At 43.0% G+C, this 24,881-nt stretch overlaps 1 protein-coding gene and 2 pseudogenes across 3 annotated transcripts in view; 1 reads left to right on the plus strand and 2 right to left on the minus strand.

Annotated features, from left to right (window-relative positions):
- The window catches only part of LOC309808097 (forkhead-associated domain-containing protein 1-like), a gene marked incomplete at its 3' end in the record, with an annotated part of 108,360 nt that extends 89,246 nt beyond the window's left edge, over window positions 1-19,114 (minus strand). The window contains exons 1-2 of the mRNA XM_082628098.1: window positions 18,981-19,114; window positions 17,364-17,428 (exon numbers count right to left, since the gene is read on the minus strand). Coding sequence (XP_082484224.1) covers window positions 17,364-17,428; window positions 18,981-19,047 — 132 coding nt within the window. The 5' untranslated portion in view covers window positions 19,048-19,114. The remainder of the gene's footprint in view (window positions 1-17,363; window positions 17,429-18,980) is intronic.
- Window positions 1-24,881, minus strand: part of LOC309808912 (centrosomal protein of 78 kDa-like) — an 823,590-nt pseudogene that overhangs the window by 717,367 nt on the left and 81,342 nt on the right. The gene's annotated exons all lie outside the window — the stretch shown is intronic.
- LOC309808259 (RNA cytosine C(5)-methyltransferase NSUN2-like) lies at window positions 21,197-24,135 on the plus strand (annotated as a pseudogene). Its single transcript has one exon. The product of its transcript is annotated as an RNA cytosine C(5)-methyltransferase NSUN2-like (transcript).

Genomic DNA, 24,881 nt, shown 5'->3' on the forward strand with positions numbered 1-24,881 from the left:
AAAGAAAGGACTCTCCAACCCTCACTTGCCATCTTTCTAAAGAGAAGTCAATTTTACGATATATAGTAACATTTCTTTCGCCATGATTGGAGACATGTAATGACTTAGCCAAGACGAGTTACCTAGAAAATGGAAGTCAATTTTTCCCATCCCAACCTCTTTACCCTTCCCTGTATTGATTCTTGGTACCTTCGATACCACTATTCTCCACTAGTCAGGGTGGTGACATGAAGATGAAATGATAAATGGCAGTTTGACTTAAGTCTGCCTCCCAGTAGGACTAGTAGGATGCCCCAAAATTCCATAAATATTTCATTAGTTTCTTAGTATATCATTAAAGTAGTACACTCAGCCACAAGCAGAATCACCATCTTGGCTGCATGTCTCAGGGAATAATATTTTTATTAGGAAGAGCCCACTAAAAGCCCCAAGAGCTTCCTCTATTTATTATAATAATATATCAAAAGCATGATTAAATCCCTAAGAGAATCACAGTGATTAGTTTCACTACTGAAGATTTTACAAATTCAGGGTTGGTGATTTCTATCATATTCCCTTTTAAAATTTCAATTTGTCTAGTGTAGAAGTCAGAGTATTCAGGAGTAAAACAGAAGATTGTTATAAATTTGATCAGCTAGAGACAGCAAATTGAGGCCGTTATTCTATATGTGGTCTCTTCACTAGAACAAATCAGTAAGGTTCTAAGGAACCTGCTTTGTTTTCTAAGTAATCAATAGTTATTGATTAGGCACATGCTTTTATTCCTTTACTCTAAAAGGCTGAGAACATCAGAACAATTTGCTTGCAAATCACAAGGCAGCAGTATTAATTTCACTGTATTGTCTCAACTTATTCATTCTACATCACAGCTTAGTTCATAGAGACCTTGACCTTCTGACATCACACTTATCCTCTATTTTAATGACATCATGCTCAGAGAACCTACAGATCAGTAAATAGACTACCCAAAGTGTCTTGGCAAGACCCATGTCTGCCTGAAAGTCATAGATACATTGCATGAACCTTGTCCATTCCCTATGTTTTAGGAATCTCCCACTTTATGAGGCAAATCCACCTTTCACCATAGAAGCTAAACATCTCAAGTACTTGTTTTCTCAGCCTCCTTTGAAACTAGGGCATTAGCACAAAAACGGAATTCTATCAGTTGGATGCATATGCCCCAGATTTGCAATTAAAAGCTGCCAGTGAGTGAGTGGAAAACAGTAATTGTAGAGTCTATACTGGTCACACAAAAGAACCCTAGTGGAAGCAATACCCTCTTTCCAGCAGCATCTAAATTCTGTGTTTGTGAGCTCAGCATTACGATCTGCAGAGTAATCAAGTAATCCAGCAGTAGTGGCAATCTCGTCTTCACCACATCAGACCATGAAATAAGTTTAGACATTTCTCCTGGCTGATAGTTTAGACCCACGGTTCTCTGACTCTCCAAACCATTCTGTGAGCTACTCTGTATCATTGTAATAAATTCATTTTCTTAAAGTTATCTAAGTCATATCATGTTGCTTAAAACCAAGAGTTCTGCCGATACACCCAATTAGCATTTAGGAAGCATCTTCAACTGGCCTTATCAGACCCTAAAGGAAACTAGATAGATAGGATACAAACTCTGTTAGTGCATATGCTTGTGGGGGAAACTGTGATGGTGTTAGAGTACACACATATGTAATAAACCATGGGAGTATAGCTAAAATTTTGCTTTTCTTATGCTAATTGTGATTTCTTTGTGGATTATTAAAGTAAAATGCTTAATTCCTGAACATTTGGATCTATTTTAAAATAATTTTTGTTACTGATTTCTAACTCAACATCTCAATGGTCAGAAAGCATCTTTTATTGTATTTCAGTCTTTGAAATATGTTGAGACTTGCTTTATGTACAACCATATAATCAATTTTGTAATATAGTCTATATATACTTGTTAAAAGTGTGATTTCCATCATCATTGTTGCATAGAGCGTTTTATATATTTCAAATTGATCAAGTTTCATATTTGTGTTAAAAATCTTCCATGGACTTTTGGCTGGTTGTTCTACCTACTACTGAGGGAGTTGTGTTAAAATCTCCCACGATGATTGTGGATTTACATATTTATTCTTCTTTTCCTGTCAAGTTTTGCTGTATGAATTTTTAAAAACATTACTTTTTGTATGAAATCTTAGATTTATTACATTGTTTTAGAGAATTGATCTTTTAATCCTTATGGTATTTGAAACAAATTCTACAGGTAAGCCATTTGAATAAGATAATTTAACAAGGTTGCTGAATCCAAGGTCAATATTTTTAAAAATCAATTGTATTTGTACAGACCAACAGCAAATAGGATATTCAGAAAACGATGCTCTTGATGGTAATATCTAAAAAGTGAAACACATAAAAATAAATCTAATGAGAGGTACGAAGACTTCTATATGCAAAATTATGAAGCAGTACTGAGAAAAATTAAAGAATACCTAGATAAAGGGATATACCATATTCATGGACTGAGGGACTCAACTTATTAGAGAAATCAATACTCCACATATTAATCTCAGTTTCAACATAGTCAAGTCCCATTAATTTGGGGTTTTTTATTTTTGTTTTTGTGTTTGGCTGTTATATTTGTTGCATATTTGTTTGTTTGGTTTTTATTTCTTTGGGGAGATTAACAATGGTTTTACAATCACTGGGAAGTGTGTCCTCCTACAATTTAAAACTGCTACTCTCTTCCTCATTGATGCTTAAAATTTCATATTTAGATATACATTCTATAACTTTACCTTTCTTTGCCCCTCTTAAATCTCACTCCTCACACTTCCCTGGGAGAGGCAGCACCTTAAGGCTTGTAAGCCATTTACATTTCAGTACAAGTTTGATACAAGTTTCCTAGAAGAAGTTTTGGTAGGAGAAGGAGAGAACAGAGATAAGAGGCACCAAAAAGGGCAAGGAAAAAAGAAAATGAGTTCAATAAAGACAACCACAGATTGGAGAAAGACCAGCCTTTTGCTATTTCTCAATCCTTCTTAGAACAGCTCTGTTGATTGACATTCAGAAAAACAGATGACTGCAGTATTTCTGCTTATTGATTTACTTTATATTCCAGTATAAGCCACTACCAATCAAGCAGTCATCATCTGCTTAATCCAAAGTTTTACTTTACAATTGTTTTTTATGTTGCTTTTTAAGTTGATATGACATCTGGATTCTAAAACATGACATTCTGTTCTCTTTTGGATACAGGAAAAAATATTTTGATGTTTGAGACTGTATGATTCATTTTCCAAATGGTGGAAAGAGTACTGGATTGAGAACAGAGATTTTAATACTTCTTAATATTTAATATGCAATCATCTATCTTTGGTAAATTCCTTAGCTAAGCAGGCTCATATTTTTCTCATTTGTAAAATGAAGGGACTCAAATATCTCATGAACCTGTTCTCAACCCCTTTAAGAGTACATGACTCTTAGTCAGATGTTCACTGGATCACTCAGCAAATTCTTTCTAAGAATAAGACAGTATAATTTTAGATGACACCTTTCTTTTAATAACATCAATTAATTTTTTCTCAAAAATTTCCAGTTAAGCAGTAGAGATAAATATCTTTTAGATATGGGGATATCAATAAAGACTGAAGTTTTACTAAGCTTACAGAGTTGAAAGTAAAAGGATAAGTATTGTTAATATCAATATTATCATTTAGAAAATGCTTTTTACATCTTTTAGGTTTAGTTCAGAAACAAATAATGTTTTAAGTCATCTCCAAATGCTCAAAGGGCAAATAATTTATTCTATATATGACAATTATAATAACACAACACTTTGATTCCTTAAGTATGATTTGTAATTCAAACTTACCCCTCATTTATTATAAAAAAAGTTTATTCCTTTGATCTAAATTTACTAAAATAGATATAAATTGTCTGTGTTACATAATATTTTCAAATGTAACTTCCTTGTCTTACAATACCCTCACTTGAGACAGGCAATATAATAGATGTATTATTAAAACGCCTGCTCTTTCTACAATCTAATGGTTTTCAACATGACTTAGTCAATCAGTAAATACTTACATCAAAAGTTACTGAGACCAGGGACTTCTCTGGTGGTCCAGTGGGTAAGACCCTGTGCTCCCAATGCAGGGGGCCCGGGTTTGATCCCTGGTCAGGGAACTAGATCCCGCATGCATGCTTCAACTAGGAGTCCACATTCTGCAACTAAGATTCCGCATGCCACAACTAAGACCCAGTGCAGCCAAAAAAATAAATATTAAAAAAAAAGAAAAAAAGTTACTGAGACCAGGGGTTTTTAAATTGTAGTTCTTGGAGTTTGGGGATTTTGTCAAGGACATTTATGAGTTTATGAAAGAGCGGAGGGTACAAATAATCAAAGCCACACTTATTTTGTATTTCATAAAGTTATTGGGATTACATGTAAAATTTTGTTTGAAAGATGGGATATGTTCTATTAAACATCTGGATGTCACTGACTGTACAGACGCTTTTCAAATGTAGAGGTTAATAATAATAATAATAATAATGCATATTGAGCATTCATTAAATACCAGGCACTGTTTGAGTGCTTAAGACGCACTAACTTATTTCATCCTAACATCAATCCAGTGATCATTATCTCAATTTTAAAGACGTAGAAATCAAGGCACAGAAAAATTAAATACCTGTCCCAGTTAGTAAATGAAAGAACAATAATCAAACTCAGGCTGTTTAACTCCAGTACGTTCACTCTTACCCACAACATTAATTCACTTTCTTAGGACCTCCTTAGAATAGAAAAATGGACAATCTTAAAAGTCAGAAAAAAAGAGACAAAATAGACTCAATGAAGTTTCTGATCAGAAAAGCAGCAATACAAAAGTGGTATTAAAAATATTCATCTGGTAATTAATGTAAAATAAATAATAGGAGAACCTAACTTTGGGTACTTGGGCTCATTCATTTATTAATGAATATTAATTGAGCTAGTTATCATCCTTTGTGATTAGGCTACATTAATGAACAAAGCATAAAGAAAATTCTGCCCCCTTGGACTTTCTAATGGATCCAGAGACTAGTTACCTTGGCCCAAAGACCTGGCCTAGGAGGCTAGCAAGGAGCCTACAGAGTGTTAGTTGAAAAAACAGTCAAATTTTTTTCCATCTAAAGGCTATGGCAGAGATAGAAGAATGAGAAAATCAAAAAGCGGGACTAGGTTTGGAGAGAAAAATGATTTTGAATAGCTATCTTTCAAGGAATAGCAAGACATCCATTTATGAATATTTAGAAGGCAATTAGCAATACAAAGTTGGGGCTTTAGTGAGAGTACATTACATGGATACCATAGCCATTTCCCACTGAGGTAATAGCCAATCCAATGGCAGGTTTTAGCTGGAAACATAAAATTCAATCAATAGTCTGATAGAGGAGAACCAGCACACAAAATACAGAAGTATGGTGAATTCCCAAAATAGTGGAATGGGAAAAATCAAAAAGAAGCACTCAAAGTAACAAACTGATTTGCTAAATATGTGAAAAGAGTAACAGGTAGTACATAGTCAACACAATTACAGCAAAAAGATAAGAGTCATCTGTGAGGAGCAAAACATCAAAGGCAATTGAGATTTTAAGGTAAATGAGACAGAAGAAAAACCTTTGAATTTGGAAATTATAAAGCCATTACTGATGTGGAAAATGAAATCTTGGTGCAATGTGGAATGAAAGCAGGGTGAAAAGAGAACATAAAGAGTTCGTATATGTCATTTGTTTTGCACATATAGAAACAAGGAAGGGGAGGAGTAGACCATTAGGAAGAAGGGCATGCTTCATTTTGGTGGTAACTGCATCAAGAACACTACAGGATTTTGAAACCACAAATTAGCTGATGATTAGAGAAAACTTTACTTAGCTTTGGAAAAGCTGTGCTTCAAATAGCTTACGGATAGCCCAACTAATTCCTTAGTCTTTCCACTACTATATGCTACTTCCAATAGAGTAATACAAACCTGTCACTTGTTTTTAATAATGCTTGCTCATTGCCCCAGCAGTTTTCTCTTAATCTACTATCTTTGACTTCCTTGCCTTAGCTTACAGTAACATTTTAATACAGGGACTATAACAATAATGCTGGACTCATTTATAATTCTATCTCTTCAAACACACTTTCTCACATGAAATGTTGTTAGGATTAATTAAAAAGAAAGTAAAGTGACAAATAAGAAAACCCTCTTTCAAAAAGATTTTTTAAAAGACCGTTGCTCTGAAAGGCAGATATGAATCACTGACAGCACACATTTGGATATTAGCTAGGTGTAATAAAGTTCTCACACTCTTTCACTCAAACTTTGTTTCAGTCCAACTGTGCCCTCTACAGTCTTATCAAGTGAATGAAAGTGACTTTAGCTTGAAAGGAATCTGATAAGTCTCTGATACTCAGTCCACACTTTTCAGACAGGAAAGCAATATTTGATTCTTTATAAAAATTTCCGACCTATTTAATTTGGGGGAACTCTCTAAGATAAAAGGTAATTAAATTTAACAAGTGGATACATTTGCTTGGCTGTGTGATGACCACTGCAAAAGAAAATAAAGTTTTATATAGTCTAATTGTGTCCTTCGATACTGAAAACTATTATTAGTGACAATGTGGAATTTTACCTGAGCCCTCGAATCCTGGAAAACAGCAAAAGTTAAGATATCCCTCTGCCCTTTGTGTTGTGGAAAACAGCTTATTCCTAAGAACCACCACAGATGCCTCCTCTTGTTTACCTATGGCAATGCCAGACAAAGATATTCCAAATTGCCATTTTTTTTGTCTCATAAATTATCATCTGAAGTGTTTATTCCTACTAATCAATTGGAACAAACTGCTTATTAATCAAACTGTAAAGTTTCACTCCTTCCTCCAGGCTCCAGAACTCGGACTCACTGTCAGACTGAGTCAACAGATAATCTCTCCTAAGAAGAGGCTGACCTCAGGGTAAAATATTCTATGATCTACCATCCACTCAAGCTACTCTTTTATCCCATTTGCCCACACCCTACCCTTAATACCCTTGTTACTTCCTCTCAAGAGAAGAAAAACCCCTTTTGATTAACCACTGAGAGGCTTGCAGATCTTAGGGTCACAGCATTCTCCCTAATGCAATAGTTCTCCTCCCCCAATTGCAATAGGCCCCTCCTTGCACTTACCCTTTTGAGTGAAGTTTCTCCTTACTATGCTGCTATTGTTTGGGTTTTTTTAGTTGACATTGGCAACTGATAGGAGAAGTAAATATTGCTGCAGCTGGATATATGTGATAATGGGGGATTGAAAACTCTAAAATTTTTATTTGATTTTTATTGGAGTATAGTTCTTTTACAATGTTGTGTTAGTTTCTTGCTGTACAGCAAAGTGAATCAGTCATACATATACATATATCCGCTCTTTTTTAGATTTCCTTCCCATTTAGGTCACCACAGAGCACTGAGTAGAGTTCCCTGTGATATACAGTAGGTTCTCATTAGTTACCTATTTTATACATAGTAGTTATATATGTCAGTCCCAATCTCCCAATTCATCCCACCCACCCCTTCCCCCCTTGGTAACAGTAAGGTTGTTCTCTACATCTCTGACTCTATTTCTGCTTTGCAAATAAGTTCATCTCTACCATTTTTCTAGATTCCACACATAAATGGTACTATACAATATTTGCTTTTCTCTGCCTGACTTACTTCACTCTGTATGACAATCTCTAGCTCCAACCACATCTCTGCAAATGGCACTATTTCATTCCTTTTTATGGCTGAGTAATATTCCATTGTATATATGTACCACACCTTCTTTATCCATTCTTCTGTTGATGGACATTTAGGTTCCTTCCACGTGCTGGCTATTATAAATAGTGCTGCAGTGAACATTGGGGTGCATTCATCCTTTCGAATTATGGTTTTCTTTGGATATATGCCTAGGAGTGGGATTGCTAGGTCATATGGTAGCTCTATCTTTAGTTTTTTAAGGAATCTCCATACTGTTCTCCATAGTGGCTGTACCAATTTACAGTTCCACCAACAGTGTTGGAGGGTACCCTTTTCTCCACACCCTCTCCAGCATTTATTGTCTGTAGATTTTTTGATGATGGCCATTCTGACTGGTATGAGGTGATACCTCACTGTCATTTTGATTTGCATTTCTCTAATGATTAGTGATGTTGAGCATCTTTTCATGTGTTTGTTGGCCACCTGTATGTGTTCTTTGGAGAAATGTCTATTTAGGTCTTCCACCCATTTTTTGATTGGGTTGTTTGTCTTTCTGATATTGAGCTGAATGAGCTGTTTGTATATTTTGGAGATTAATCCCTTGTCAGTTGCTTTGTTTGCAAATATTTTCTCCCATTCTGAGGGTTGTCTTTTCATTTTGTTTATGGTTTCCTTTGCTGTGCAAAAGCTTCTAAGTTTCATTAGGTCCCATTTATTTATTTTTGTTTTTATTTTCATTACTCTAGGCGGTGGGTCGAAAAAGATCTTGCTGTGGAAAACTGTAAATATTAAATGATTTGGTTCATTCAGTGAATTATGAGTGTTAATGAATACATTAAACAGTCCACAAAGAGAGAGTCCTTTAAGCATCTGCTGTGTGCTAGGGTTTCCTCTACTAGGCCACAATTAGAAAAATCTGTTTGCTCAAAAAGCACATAGGTCAGTACAGAAGACTAACATAAAACCATCATGAGATGCATTGATAGAAATGTACACAAAGTACTATGTTTACATTTGATAAAGTCATTTACTATGAGTGCCTAGGGTCTATGGCAGGAAAATGATGTGACCAGAAAAGTTTTAGAGTAAAGGTGATATCTGAGAAGACCATCAAAGAATAAACACGACTTTGTCAGATGAACAAACTGTGAAGAATCTGTATTTGGCATTGGGAACAAAGTGATCACAAAAAGCCCAAGTAATACCGTGGTTCCTCTGGAGAGCAAAAGTAGTTGGAACTGACTCAACTGTAGCTCACATATGTAAGATAACTGAAGGGGAGCTGGAAAGATGAGCAGATACAAAGCAGCACAGCCTTTTACAACTATGAAAGTTGGGGACTGCACAACTCCAGTGGGTACCATTCATAATAATATCAATGTGAATGACACAAGCTGGAGTTGTGTACAGCCCTGAGCAAGACTTCTGAGCAGGTACCAAATTAGTAAAGTATTTTTATGCCAAGTGTATAAGTTAGGATGCTTTTGGTAGCAAAAAAATGGAAACCCAATCTGTCTGTCTTCAACTTTAAGAGGATTTTGGAAAGAACATCAGGGCTCATGTAACAGAGGAGGACCCTCTGGGGCCTTCCTAGGATAGACCCCTCCCCCATATCCTCTACTTTAGCTCCTCTCTGAAGTACATAGATAACAGTATTTGATGCACATTTCCTGCTTTACAGATGCTAAAACTCCCACCAAATGGAAGGTTAACTACTTAATGACCATGAGCACATAGCCCCCAGGCCTACTGGAGCCAAAGAATTGATGACGTAAACCCCTGTGACACTGTCCTGAAACCTCACCATCAACCAAACAGAGAACTGTGCACAAGCTGATCACATATCCTGGGACTCCCCTCCCTCACCTTGCCTTTAAAAACACTTTGCTGAAACCTAGCTGTCCCGGACTCTTTGTATGGTGCCTTACAATAAAACACGGCACTTTCACCACAACGCAGTGTCAGTAGATTGGGTTTATTGCACGTGGATAAGTGGACCCAAGTCTGCTTCAGTGACACTCACAATACTGCTATGGGGCTTTTGCACAGCAATGGAAACCATAAACAAGACGAAAAAACAACCCTCAGAATGGGAGAAAATATGTGCAAATGAAGCAACTGACAAAGGATTAATCTCTAAAATTTGCAAGCAGCTCACACAGCTCAGTATCAGAAAAACAAACAACCCAATCCAAAAATGGGCGTAAGGCCTAAATAGACATTTCTCCAAAGAAGACATACAGATTGCCAGCAAACACATGAAACGATGCTCAGCATCACTAATCATTAGAGAAATGCAAATCAAAGCTACAATGAGGTATCACCTCACACCGGTCAGAATGGCCATCATCAAAAAATCTACAGACAATAAATGCTGGAGAGGGTGTGGAGAAAAGGGAACCCTCCTACACTGTTGGTGGGACTGTAAATTGGTATAGCCACTATGGAGAACAGTATGGAGGTTCCTTAAAAAACTAAAAAAGAGAACACCATACGACCCAGCAATCTCACTACTGGGCATATACACTGAGAAAACCATGATTCAAAAAGAGTCATGGACCACAATGTTCATTGCAGCTGCATTTACAATAGCCAGGACATGGAAGCAACCTAAATGTCCACCAACAGATGAATGGATAAAGAAGATGTGGCACATATATACAATGGAATATTACTCAGCCATAGAAAGAAACGAAATTGAGTTATTTGTAGTGAGGTGGATGGACCTAAAGTCTGTCATACAGAGTGAAGTAAGTCAGAAAGAGAAAGACAAATACTGTATGCTAACACATATACATGGAATCTAAAAAAAAAAAAAGGTTCTGATGAACCTAGGAGCAGGACAGGAATAAACACACGGACATAGAGAATGGACTTGAGGACACAAGGAAGGGGGAAGGTTAGGCTGGGACGATGTGAGAGAGTAGCATGGACATATATACACGACCAAATACAGAATACTAGAGAGCTAGTGGGAAGCGGCCGCATAGCACAGGGAGATCAGCTCGGTGTTTTGGGACCACCTGGAGGGCTGGGATAGGGAGGGTGGGAGAGAGACGCAAGAGGGAGGGGATATGGGGATATATGTATACATATAGCTGATTCACTCTGTTATACAGCAGAAACTAACACACCATTGTAAAGCAATTATACTCCAAAAAAGATATTTAAAAAAAAGAAAAAGAAAATAATGGAGGGTTTGTAAAGAAAAGGGAAAAGCCAAAAAGTGCTGGATATAATTGAGGATTTCTGCATTAGGAATTCTGCAGCACTGTGAACTACAAGAAAATTGAGTAGGGGGATGAAGATTTAAGAATGTTCAACTTTTTATGAATTTAATTCCTTTTTTCACCTTTTTTTATGAGTAATGGTTAAAATTTGAATTCCTTTATAAATTACTTTTGGGTGATTAACTGTGTTTTTTAAAATGCATCTCTGTACAAAGACTCTCTCAAATTTATTATGGTGGCCTAAATAAATTAATACATCTTGAAGGTCTTAGTGGTAAATCACCATGTTTAATTCCAAGAGAATTTAAAAGGTAAAGAAAAATTAGTTTCAAAATATTTTCAACAAGTTGACATTTATGAAAAATTTTGAAAGATGAGCAGCTGTGTGCATACCACCTTATTTTAGCTGATGAACTAATGAATATAGACTTCACACATTTTCAAAGTATTGAACTGCCTTTTCTTCTATAGCAATCCTCAACATATACCAGGTTAAAAAAAAACAATAATCTTAAATCATGATTTCTTCCCTAAAATCCCCTTTCTACTCATTTATAAATCCTCCTTAATATTAATTTTTTCCTATCATATTTCTCAGCCTTGATTATTTCATGTATTTGATGTACAAATGTATTGAACACTTACAATATGTACAAGATACTTTTTTTTTAAAGCTACATGTTAGTTGACGCTTTTGTGCTTGGCACTGGAAGATACACTGTTGGAAGATTCAGCCCCTGCACTCAATTTTCTCACAGGTTAAAGAAGATTCAGACAAGTAAATCCACAATTCAACACTCTACTATAAAAGGTATGAGAAAGGGTTGCCCAGGGGGTTTTGATTGTAAAGAGCAGGAGAAACTATCTTTTCCTGGGTATGGGAGGATTCCTAGAGATGTTACCTGAGAAAAGGAAGATGAGAAGAAATTGCTAGGTGAATAAGGGATACTTTTTAGCTTTTATTTCTATTCAATTCTCACAAAAAAAGAAAAAGTCAAAAAAATAAATGAAGGTATGTGACTCTCAGAGCTCCTTAGGCTCTTTGGTATCTATATTTGTAGCTGGAGATACATGTGCCACAATTATGTTCTAAGTTAAGGGAGTCTGCGTGTGTCATGAATCAAGCATGTAGCACAAGCTCATGTTAATAAAAACAGCCATTTAGGCATAATCAAGGTAGAAGAGCAACAACTCACTACATATTTACCGATACCTTTCCTCTAGTCTCCTCTCCTGTGTTCCTTTCACCCACCCAAATGTTTTGGTGTGTAAACTTTCCTCTCAAGACAATGGAGTCCACAGCATGGCCATCACAAGTTTGAGTGTTGAACAATAGGTGAGATCCCTAGTGAATAATTACACCCAGTTGGAGAAGACTAAACAGGGCTTGGAGCCAGGTGAGAGAAATAGCGTTTGGCTTATCTGCTCTGAAATAATATCTGAAAGACTCAATCCATAAAGTTTCCATATGGCTGAAAGCAAGTTGAAGAGTGAACACTGGGTCTTAACATTGTGTGTGTGTGTGTGTGTGTGTGTGTGTATGTTTTGATTCATCAAATGTTAGGGAGAAACATTTTATGACAGAAAGAGCACTGGCCCCAGAGGCATGGGTTTAAAGTTCTGTATCTGTCACTCTCTTGACAGGAGGCTTTTTTAAAAGCTCATTTAATGACTCAGTTAATGCTTTTTTACATATGAAAAAGAATGAGCCTTTTTCAAACTTAAAAGTTGGATGATTTCATGGTCACTTTTAGTCGCAGCTTTTTAAGATTCCCCATCTAAATAAACTCTTAGGCTCCATGACGTGTGCCCAACCTAGACATGCCGAAGGGGCTTTGAAATCCTGGCCTGCTTTCAGCCAACTTTATGCATTTATATCAGCTGATTTGTTACTTGATAAAAATGTTCAGGATAATGCAGTCACTTTTTTCAATGTTGTAGAAAAGACCACTTCAGAAACAGATTACAACAGCCATGATAATGGACCGGAGTCCTGAGGCATTGAGCTGAGAATTCCATCTCCCCCTGCATGAGAGAGGCAGGTTGTTACCCTCTACAGAATCTAAGTTGGGGATTTGCTCCCTAACCCCCTAACTCTGGCTAACAGCTTCCCATCAGCCTACCATCTGTGAATGAATCTGGACCTGCAGATTTATAGTCTCAGTTGGTACCGTGTCTTAGGATGTGGAGGACAGCTCGCTTATTATTCCCTAATGCTGCTTCTTCTCAATCTTAAGAGCTAACTCAAGATTTAGTGAATAAAATATACACACGTTACGTGAGCTACTCAGATTCCCTCCCACATCGTGTCTTCCAGACTGAGGAGTTCTTCCAACTGCCTATTCTCAAACCCCCAACCTCACCCACACCTTCAGCTGAGGAGCTGCTTCCTCAGCTGCAATGGAAGGGGGAGGCTTCTGGAAGCCTTCCATTGCCAAACGATGCAGGGGACACGGGTTCGTGCCCCGGACCGGGAGGATCCCACATGCTGCGGATCGGCTGGGCCCTTGAGCCATGGCTGCTGAGCCTGCACGTCCGGAGCCTGAGCTCTGAAGCAGGAGAGGAGACAACAGTGAGAGGCGCGCGCACAGGAAAAAAAAAAAAAAAAAAAACACAGGAAAGCATTGGGGCAGTAAGACGGGCAGTGGACATGAACAGACCCTTCATACAAAAACAGAAAGACACCAGTCTGAAAAGACCACAGAATGAAGGACTCCAACTACGTGACATTCTCGAAAGGGCAAAAATACACAGACAGTAACAAGACCAGCAGCTGTCGGGGGCTTGGGGGCACTGGGCGGGTGAACAGGTGGCCCCCAGGGATGTTTCGGGCAGTGAAATGGTTCTGGGTGGCACTGCAGTGGTGGCTGCAGGTCATCACACCTGTCCAAACCTGAAAAGTAGGACACAGAGAGTGAGCCTTGATATAAACTACAGACTCCAGGGGAGAATTAGGTGTCAATGCCGAGCCATCACTGAGATGACGCGCCACACAGGCCAGAGATGTTACCAAGGGAGGGAACCCAGAGGGACGGGTATAGGAAAGCGCTGTCTGCTCGATTCTGATTCTCCTATAGCCCTAAAACTGCTCTAAAGACTGTCTACCAATTAAAAAGAAGAAACGGCTTCTAAGCACGTGAAAATACTCTCAACCTCATTCACGATTCAGAAAAACCCCAAGGGAACGTCCATACTGCTTACCGGGGCCTAGGATGAGCGGGAACACGCCGCGGCCTCGCCCCTTCCTGTCGGGCATCGCGCTGGAGCCCAGAGTCCCCCTGACTTCACCCACCGCACCCCACCCCGCGTTTCATGCCGTCCACAGTCCCTACACATGACATCTTTTGATCAGATGACTCACTGTCCCAATTACAAGGTTTCAGTTTCTCCACAGGAAGAAACCAAAACCAGCACAGAGGGGAGGCTCTTCAGTCAAACTCAGGGTCTGCCTGCCTTCACGTCCCGCTCTTCCTGACGGGAGGCCCACATCCTAAGGAAGGAGGTCCTTACCAGCACCTCAGGAGCCTCATCCAGTCCACCTCACGCTGCTCTGAGAGCCTCGCCAACCTCTGCAGCTACCCAAGTCCTGGTCACTTCAGGGCCGTCCCCCTTCCCCGAGTCACTGAGCCACGTGCTCTGACAATGCATTTCAAACCAGGCTCTCGGACTTCCCTGGTCGCACACTGGTTAAGAATCTGCCTGCCAATGGTGGGCACACGGGTTCTAACACTGGTCCGGGAAGATGCCACATGCTGCAGAGCAACTAAGCCCGTGCACCACAACTACTGAGCCTGCGCTCTAGAGCCTGTGTGCCACAACTACTGAGCCCACGACCCGCAACTACTGAGGCCCGCATGCCTAGAAGCCATGCTCCACAATAAGAGAAGCCACCGCAATGAGAAGCCCACGCACTGCCACGAAGAGTAGCCCCCGCTCGCCGCAACTAGAGAACAAAGCCCGCGCGCAGCAACAGAGACCCAACGCAGCTGAAACTGAATAAGTTAAATAGTAAACAAATAAAAAATTAACATGAACGAATGAATAAATAAATAAAAGCAGGCTCTGCTTTGTCAGCACTCTGGAGTTCCCTACGTATCGACGGGCAGGATTCCCGTCCTCTCCCCTAATTAGGTCTGTGAAGTGCCTTTCCCGAGGAGCACAGAAGCTCCTGGAAGCAGAGAATTGCTTCTTAAGATCACATGCAGAAACTGAAGACATTTGATGCTTATGTCAAAGATAAAAGACACAACACTAGATGGTGTGAAGGGTCCTCGAGGCCAAGAGCCAGGCAAGCAGGACACTTCCTCTGGGGACCCTTCCATCAGCAGAGAAGAAAATGTCCGTGGCCAGAACTGGCACTCAATTCGCTTGGAGCCGAGAAGCACCCGTGTAATTACACAGGCTCCCCAAGGAGTAATTACTCCCACATTTAAGAAAGGAGATGGCTTTTCAGGCAGGGAGGCAAGTGCAGTCTTCCCAGCTGGACGCACTGTGTGCTGATGGTCACGACGGAGCTGGGCCCCCGAGCTCTGCTCTCCCCTCAAACCCCCAACCTCACCCTCACCCTCAGCTGAGGAGCTGCTTCCCTGAGAACAGAGAAGCCTTCGGAGGGCTTCCCCACCTGCAACCCTGCTCAGCCATCCCCTCCCCACTCCAGGACCACGGGCAGCAGCTCTCCCCTCCCCCACACGCATCTACTGGATCATTCCCACTGTTATTTCTCCCATCACAACACAACACAACACAACACAACATCCTCCCCGGACCTCAGCTCCTACCCCAGCTACTGTCCAGTTTCTATTTTCCCCGTCACAGCAAAATGTCTTGAAAAAGTTGGGACCAGAACAAACCCAGTTCTCCCACTCCTCTCTCCTAAGCCTCTCCGATCAGGATTTTACCCCACAGATCCATCCAAACGCATCATCGGCGAGGTACGACCTCCCCCCAGTGATGGGCTCGATGGTTCATGGCTCCGCGGAACGGCAACCTCGTTTGTCCAGTCACCCAGGGAACCTCTAAAGTGCTTCCCACATGCAGACAAAACGCTGTGATTAATATTTTAGGAGAAATACTCAGCGTGGAGAATACACTTGAGCTGCTGGACGAAAGAGGTAGCGGCACAGAAGAAAAGTTTCTGTAACTACAGGAATGAACAGATAAGCTGTTTTAATGGTAGCAAGTATGGGATGAAGGAGAACGAATAAAAACCACTCAGAAGACGACATTAACAAGCCTCACACCACAACGTGGTAACAGAGGATGGAGAAGGACTTTACAATGAACTCATTTTTCTGGGCAGGGGACAGGCTGGATGATGCAACGATGAGCCGCCAGGGACAACAGGACAAGGCAAGGGGCAGGGGAGCTGTAAATAATCGTTTCTGGATCTACTGGATCTAGTAATCCGAGGTGCCCTTTGGACAAACTCCATAGAGATGCTGGCAAGTGGCTGGACAGAGGCATCTATCTGGTCCAGGTGGGAGAACTGACAGAGTTGGAGGTGAAAAGCACCAGAGGGTGAGATCAGACGGGTTGAAGAGTCATGAACCAAGGGGGAAAAGACAACACACAAAGAGGGCGGAAGAAAGAATCAGTCAGGAAGACAGCAAGGAGAGATCTGTCACAGAAACCAATAGAGCAGACTCTGCAGATGGCAAGGCGACAGTGGTCTGAGGTGACGACTGGCAAATCTCCACTGCTTTGTATGCTGGATGCCAGGTCACCTCAACCGGATCAGGTTCCATGGAGGGGCAGAACCAAGACCGCAGGCTGCACGATACAATTCAGCTGGGAAACAAGAATCTTTGCCAGAGACCTCACTGCATGGTGTGTAACGCGACCCTCTGAGATTGTAAGAGACAAAGAGGGAAATTTACTGGAAGGGTGACAAGGCTTTCTTCCAGATGATCCTCATTGCATCCCTCGACTGAGCACTGGAAACAATGTACCTATGTGACAACGGTGTTCTACCGAACAGACAACTTATATGCACTGAGTGCTCCCTGGACAGCACGCTCTCAGCTTACAGGAAGTACAAGGCAGGCACCAACGTCAACACGTTAGGGGCTGTCACTCAGGAAGGCTCCCGGCCTACAGCGGGATCCTCAAGGAAACCTTTTAACGCTCGAGAACAAAAGTGCTTCGGCAGGACAATGTAAGTCAAGCAAGGGATGGTGTTTTGCCACAAATGTCAAGAACACGAGGCTTGTACTGTGGCTCTAAGAGGATCCTGGGATCTACACGTAGAACTTGCCAGAAACACTTGGTACTGACCTGCTCCTCTACACTTTGTCTAATCACATCTTTTACCTACTCCTACTTTCCCATTTTAACTTTTGAACTATTCGCCTCCCAAGGTGTTATCACAAAAGAACAGCAGCAGGTAAACACATAAACAGCAAAACTCACCAGAGGCTGATTCATTTTCCGCTGCTCTTGGAACAACGTGCAGGACTGTGACAGTGGAGGCGGACCTGGAGAAGGAAAACGCAGGCAGTGAAGCTACGACTGAAGCGGCTCGGGGTGCACGAGCACCTGCCCCACGCTCCACAAGAGACACCTGTGGGAGACCTGTCCTTTCACCTTCAGAAGGGCCTGTGAGAATAAGGAGGGAGCAACCACCCTCAGGTCTGTAGCTCCCACGTGGCTCTGGTACCTGAGGGGATACTTTATTTTTCCGTAGCGAGTGTACATTGAATCCTATTAAAATAAACCTCCGTCATTAAATGTGAAATTTAAAAACGCTTATAGTTTATCTCTTCTCAGTCTGTTAACAACTTAGATCAGAAAATCCACAGGACACCCAGAATAAAGGGACACACTCAGGTGCGTTTCAGTCTTGCAATGATTTGTACAAACTTTACAAACTTAAGTGCGACGCTCAAAAACATCTTTTATTAAAACTGACTTTAAGTGGACAGAACACCTGCCCTAGGAGTTTGGAGTCCTGTGAGCGACCCCACGTGCACACCCGGTGAGGGTCTAGGACAAGTCATCTCCCTCCTCAGGCCCCATCGCTTCCTTCCTCACCCGAGGCAGCAGGACAGAAGCCCTGCAGACTCATCCTGCACCGATTACACTGGGCGACTCCACAGGGCACAACCCAGGGGGGCGGCGGACGCTTATATTAGACAACCAAGGTGTTGACGCGCCTCGAGACACACGTGCGAGATGCCGAGACGGCGACAGGAGGGGGAGGACGAGGAGGAGGTGGAGGATCGGGGTTGGACGGAGGGGAAGACGCGGCACGTCCCGGCCGAGCCTGTGGACCCTGCTCCCCCAGGACACCCAGAGCTCACAAGTCCCAGGGGAGCCCCATCCGGAGCAGCCAGCCCTGTCCTCCAGCCCGGCCCCTCCACCTCCTGGAAGCGGTCAAACCCTCCAGGTGTCTCTACCGCGGGGCCCGGGGCGGGCTACCCCAAGCCCTGCTCTCCAAGGGCCGCAGGCTCCACAACCAACTACAGGCCTGCAGACGCAACACCTACCCCGTCGGGACTCGCTCACCGGCCCCGGGCTCCCGAGGCTCCGGTCCGGGGGCTGCTCCTCGGGCGCGCTCCTCTCTCGGGGTCCCTCCGCTCCGCCTCCCGAGACCACTGGGCCAGAGGAGCCGGCTCTGGGCCCACGTCCCTCCCGGGACCTCGCTTGGCCCCGCGCTGCACATGGTCGGGCACTGCACTGCCGCCGGCCGCCCGGCCACTCCGGCCCAAACGCGGGCTCCGCGGCTCGAGCTCGGAGGTCACAGTTCCAGCCTCCGCCCGGCCCACGAGAACCCTCGCCCGCACAGCCCGCTCCCGCGGGCTGCCGGCCGGCCCGGACAGCGTACCGCCCCGCAGGCCCCGAAATGCTCGCCCGCAAGAGGCCAAGACGGGGGAACGACGGCCAGCGACGACCTGGGCACGCACAGCAAGCGAGGGCGGGGCGGCGACGGTGCGCGTGCGCCAACACGCACACATCATGGGGCGCACCTGCGCAGGCGGACACCCGAAGTCCGCCTGCCAAAGCCCGCCAGGAGCGCGGGACAAGTACCCGGACTCCAGAAGCCTCCCAGAAGTCTCCGTGCCGTCAAGATAGTGAGCGTATGAAATGTCTCCATCTCATCTGGCGCTCAAGTGCTGCTGTGCTGCGAGGGTGTGCCGCCTGGACCAGGGACTCCATTGCCCATTTGCCTTCACTCCTGTTAGGGATCAAGGAAAGGTGTGGCCTCAAGTGGGGGCTGTGTGATGGTTTCCAGGGTCCCTGGTCCTTTCCCGGCCCTGGGACATTTCGGGTTACATCTGAGATTCCCCCACCACCAGGAGAGGGGAAGGAGGGTATCATGTTCGCTTAACTGAAACGCTACAACTTTCATTCAAATCCTAGAATACAATAAATGCCCAGCCATGACACAAACTAATATTGCCCACGGAAGGAAAAGAAAATAGAAACTGTAGCTGCTTAGATTACACAACCAACGCATTAAAAACTGTACGAAAATCAGAACGTACACACAAACCGGAAACAGAAAACAGATACCTGGGATCTTACCTCTTAAAGACGATACTGTTTATGTTAGGTAAAAATATCATTTTTCAAAAATGGAATCAGAAGGGTAATGATTTATCACTATTTATCACTGGGGGTGAAATAATATAACTGTGTTCTTGGCCAACTGTTCCTTAAAAGCTGCTAGGGGAAAAGTTAAAAATAAAATCTCCAGGGACTTCCCTGGTGGTCCAGTGGTGAAGACTCCTAGTTTCCACTGCAGGGGGCACGTGTTTGATTCCTGGTTGGGGAACTAAGATCCCGCATGCTGCGCAGCACAGTCTCATTAATTAATTAATTAACGAACACACAAAATAAAAATAAAAATAAAATCTCTCGCCAACCGAGAAAATCCTCTCCACAAATGTAGAGATAAAGAAAACGGTTTTACTGTTGAATAACCATTAAACCAGACTGTGCTGTGCACCCACAGGTGAACCACTAATGTTTGTGCAAATGAAATCAACCTCACCTTTTTTTTTTTATAGCTCAGCAGATAAAATCTGTTGCATACAGGTTCTCAAGATAAATGGGAACTTGCCTCATGGGAATAGACTTGACACCACCATAAAAATGGCATACATTCTTTCAGAGTACATCCTAAATTCACCTGGTCATCTCGGTGGTTGTCCATGCTAGTTAATACCCTTTATCCAAAGGAGAAAGACAACTTCTCCTATCTCTAGGACAAGCACGTACTTATAGCTCAGAGGAAAGTGCCTAACACCTAGCCTAAACTCCCCTGGTGACAGAGAGATAAAGAAGATAGCTCTCAGGTCCTTAACATAAACATTCCTGGGTTGTAATGCTGGCAAGAGACTGATTTAGCTTTTAAAAAGATTTAGATACTTACGAAAGGGACAGAGGAAGTATTTCTATTACAAGCGTCTTGAGGAAATCCTCTAAAAACGGAAATAAGAAGTGATGATTCATGCAAATGAATAAGCACCTAACCCATTCCTGATTTCCCCAGCTGAACTGCCACATTAAATGAATCCTGCACAAAATGTGTGCTTCCCCAAAACTGCTCTTGGAAGTGGCTGCTTAGAGCCACGAATGGTCTTTTCCAGTTCTTGCTGCTGCTGACTGTGGCCTCTGCCTGAATTCTCACCGATGAAATGCTGCTTGTGTGGGAATGACAGCGACCACACCTCCTCTGAGCCTGAGCCTGGCAAACCTCCAGGGCGCATTTCTCGCATTTTCCAAGTTCACCACGTAAGGACATCAGCTACATGGAGTACCTTGCTGGGAAGCGCCTTGGAAGGGCAGTGCGCCCATGAGCACGCCACCAGGCCTCCAGTTCTCACCTCACCCACGTGCACTGACCGTGTCTCAGCAGAAGACTGGGGTGGCCTGTGAACCCCAGCTGCTGTGCCCACCTCAACACCTCACTCTATCCCTCCAGCCCAGAGACATGCTGGGCTCCCCAGCCCCCTGCCCTGGACACTCTCTGCAAGTCTTTCTATTACAAGTTGTCTTGAGGAAATGCTCTAAAAAAGGGAATAATAAGTACAGAGTCATCCCAATGAACAGGATGTCCAGCAGTGAGCTGATGTCTCTCACGACTCACCCCTCTCTCCAAAAGGTGAAAAACTGTCATTTCATACATTTCCCCCTTTTTAAAGTTGTTGAAGCTAGGAGGGTAAACCTGGACCCTGCGATTTCACCTTGACCAGAAGCAGCAATGGCCACCTTTTAGTTTGCTTTCATTAAGATCTCTTCAGGCCGCGTGGGCCATGGGGCGGCGGTCGCGGGGCCGGCGGCTCCAGCAGCAGCAGCAACGACCCGGGAGCGCGGAGGACGGCGCCGAGGACGGCGAGAAGCGCAGTGGGGCGGGCTGGGAAGGCGGGTACCCCGAGATCGTCAAGGAGAACAAGCTGTTCGAGCACTACTATCAGGAACTCAAGATCGTGCCCGAAGGTGAGTGGGACCAGTTCATGGAAGCGCTCAGGGAGCCTCTCCCGGCCACTTTAAGAATTATGGGTTACAAAAGCCACGCAAAAGAGATTCTCCATTGCTTAAAGAACAAGTATTTCAAGGAACTGGAGGACCTGGAGGTGGACGGGCAGAAAGTTGAAGTTCCACAGCCCCTGAGTTGGTATCCTGAAGAGCTTGCCTGGCACACAAACTTAAGTCGAAAAATCTTGAGGAAGTCTCCACAATTGGAAAAGTTTCACCAGTTTCTGGTTAGCGAAACTGAATCTGGAAACATCAGTCGTCAAGAAGCCGTTAGCATGATTCCACCACTGTTGCTTAATGCTCACCCTCACCATAAGATTTTAGATATGTGCGCAGCACCTGGATCAAAGACCACACAGCTAATCGAAATGCTGCATGCTGACATGAGCGTGCCTTTCCCAGAGGGGTTTGTCATCGCGAATGACGTGGACAACAAGCGCTGCTACCTGCTTGTGCATCAGGCCAAGCGGCTGAGCAGTCCCTGCATCATGGTGGTCAACCATGATGCGTCCTGCATCCCTCGGCTCCAGATGGATGTGAACGGGAAGAAGGAGATTCTCTTCTATGACCGCATCTTATGTGACGTCCCTTGCAGTGGAGATGGCACTATGAGAAAAAACATTGACGTCTGGAAAAAGTGGAGCACCTTAAACAGCTTGCAGCTGCATGGTTTACAGCTGCGGATTGCAACTCGGGGCGCTGAACAGCTAGTGGAAGGCGGCAGGATGGTGTATTCTACGTGTTCACTAAACCCCATTGAAGATGAAGCAGTCATAGCATCTTTACTGGAAAAGAGTGAAGGTGCCTTGGAACTTGCTGATGTGTCCTCTGAGTTGCCAGGACTAAAGTGGATGCCTGGACTCACACAGTGGAAGGTGATGACGAAGGATGGGCAGTGGTTTGCAGCGTGGGATGATGTTCCGCACAGCAGACACACCCAAATCCGGCCTACCATGTTCCCCCCGAAGGACCCCGAGAAGTCACAGGCGATGCACCTAGAGCGGTGTCTTAGGATATTACCACATCATCAAAACACTGGAGGGTTCTTCGTGGCAGTATTAGTGAAAAAGTCTTCAATGCCATGGAATAAACGTCCCCCAAAGCTGCAGGGTGAGTCTGCAGAACCGCGGGGGCCTGTGCAGCCGGGCCCCGCAGATCCCATGGGAAGGAGCATTTCCCACCCCTTGGAGCTGGAGAGTAAACTGGCCGCTGGTATTAGCGACACAGGAGCAACTGAAAGAGCTGAGAATTTAGAGAATAATGGAAATAAGAAAGATGGTGTGTGTGGTCCTCCTCCATCTAAGAAAATGAAGTTATTTGGATTTAAAGAAGATCCGTTTGTATTTATTCCTGAAGACGACCCATTATTTCCACCTATCCAGAAATTTTATGCTTTGGGCCCTTCCTTCCCAAAGATGAACTTGTTAACTCGAACCGTGGAGGGGAAGAGGAGGCAGCTCTACATGGTGTCCAAGGAGCTGAGAAACGTGCTGCTGAACAACAGCGAGAGGGTGAAGGTTATTAACACTGGGGTTAAAGTCTGGTGTCGAAATAACAGCGGTGAAGAGTTCGACTGTGCTTTCCGGTTGGCGCAGGAGGGAATATATACGTTGTATCCATTTATTAATTCAAGAATTATCACCGTCTCGATGGAAGATGTTAAAATTCTGTTAACCCAGGAAAATCCATTTTTTAGAAAACTCAGCAGTGAGGCATACGGCCAAGTCAAGGACATGGCCAAGGGCAGCGTCGTCCTGAAGTACGAACCGGACCCCACGAAGCTGGACACGCTCCAGTGCCCCATCGTGTTGTGTGGATGGCGGGGAAAGGCCTCAATTCGAACTTTTGTGCCAAAGAACGAACGGCTTCACTATCTCAGGATGATGGGGCTGGAAGTGTTGGCAGAAAAGAAGAAAGAGGGGGCTGTTCCAACGAGCGAGAGTGCAGCCAGCCCTGGGGCTCCGGAGGACAAGGTGGGTGCTGAGCAAGGGGCAGAGTAGCCGGCCAGCCGGATGCCGCCACAGGCAGTGACCTGGCGGCTGGCCCGCCCCAGTGCGCTGGCTGCAGGGGCCTCCACCTCGGCGTCGCCGCTGAGACAAAACCCAGGACTACTGACTGGTGAGGCATACGTCTGTAAAGACTGGGAAGTGACGGAAGGTTAGGTCTGTGAATGACCCCCGGACTCTTTCACGTGGAGCGTATGGAAGGTATTTTTTTAGCTTGTTAGAATTTCCCCATTTCTTTGGCAAAGTTGGGTCCAGTATGTCTGTTGCCGGTAATAGACTTTCATTGTTAAAGTCTACCAAGAAATATAACTGCCCTGGCAGAAAATTTCAGGTCCCTTTTGTTATGCCTATATTGGTCTTAAGGCCTAGTGCTTCTTTTAGGCATTCTTTTTTAGAGAGAATCTGTAACTACGTGTGGATTGTTGGAAAACTGTACTATCAACTTTAATAATTGTATTAAGTTGCCCATTAGTGCGACATTAATACGCAGTGGGGTTAATATCTGAGGTCTCAGATGACTTCTGTGCCTTTGTAATAAAAGGTAAAATAAACTTTCTCACAGTAAGAGCTGTACTGTGAATTGTGATATTAGTCATGAGGGTTTTATGTGCTTTTATTGGAGTACCCTGCAATTTTAATTTTTAAATGGGGTTTGGGATCCTTGGAAAGTTTAAATAAAGAGTCATTAATGAAAAAAAAAAAAAGATCTCTTCATATATATGGAGATTTACAATACAAAGCTTTCTCTTTTTGTATCTGCATTTCTATTAAATACAGATATTTTCCCTACTTGGTCACTTATCTATTTTTATTGAAGTATACTTCGTTTACAATATTTCAGGTGTACAGCAAAGTGACTCAGTTACATGTATTTATGTAAGAATATATGTATTCTTTTTCAGGTTCTTTTTTCCATTATGGGTTATTACAAGATATTGAACATAGTTCCCTGGGCTATACAGTAGGTCCTTACTGTTTATCTATTTTACATATAAAAGTGTGTATCTGTCAATCCCTGTTCTTTATCTTTTTAACTTAATTTTTTACTCTCACATTCTGTTATACAGACACTTAAAAAGATATTTTGTGTTCAAATCTTTCACTTTCACTTCATACTTTTCATCAGCTTGGACACTGTACTTGAAGAAGCCTTTCCCATCCTGCATTTCCTAAGTAGTTGCCTGTGTTTTCTCCTGTTTATTTTGGGTCTCTTAACATACCAATTTTATCAAGATAACTGGCACCCATCTTCAGGATTTGTAAAATCATTTTCCTCTTAAAGTCTCTCAACCATTTTTTTCAACACTAACACATCTACCACAACCAGGAAACGCAATGTTTAAGAAGAAAACTCAAGTTTGTAATCTAACAGAAAAGGACAGGCTCTTCTTTGAAGCTCAGCGACACGTCTTAATTTAAAGGCAGGGGAGGGACTTCCCTG

Source organism: Mesoplodon mirus (assembly GCF_964341445.2).
Source record: "Mesoplodon mirus genome assembly, chromosome: 7".
Taxonomy (NCBI): Eukaryota; Metazoa; Chordata; class Mammalia; order Artiodactyla; family Ziphiidae; genus Mesoplodon; species Mesoplodon mirus.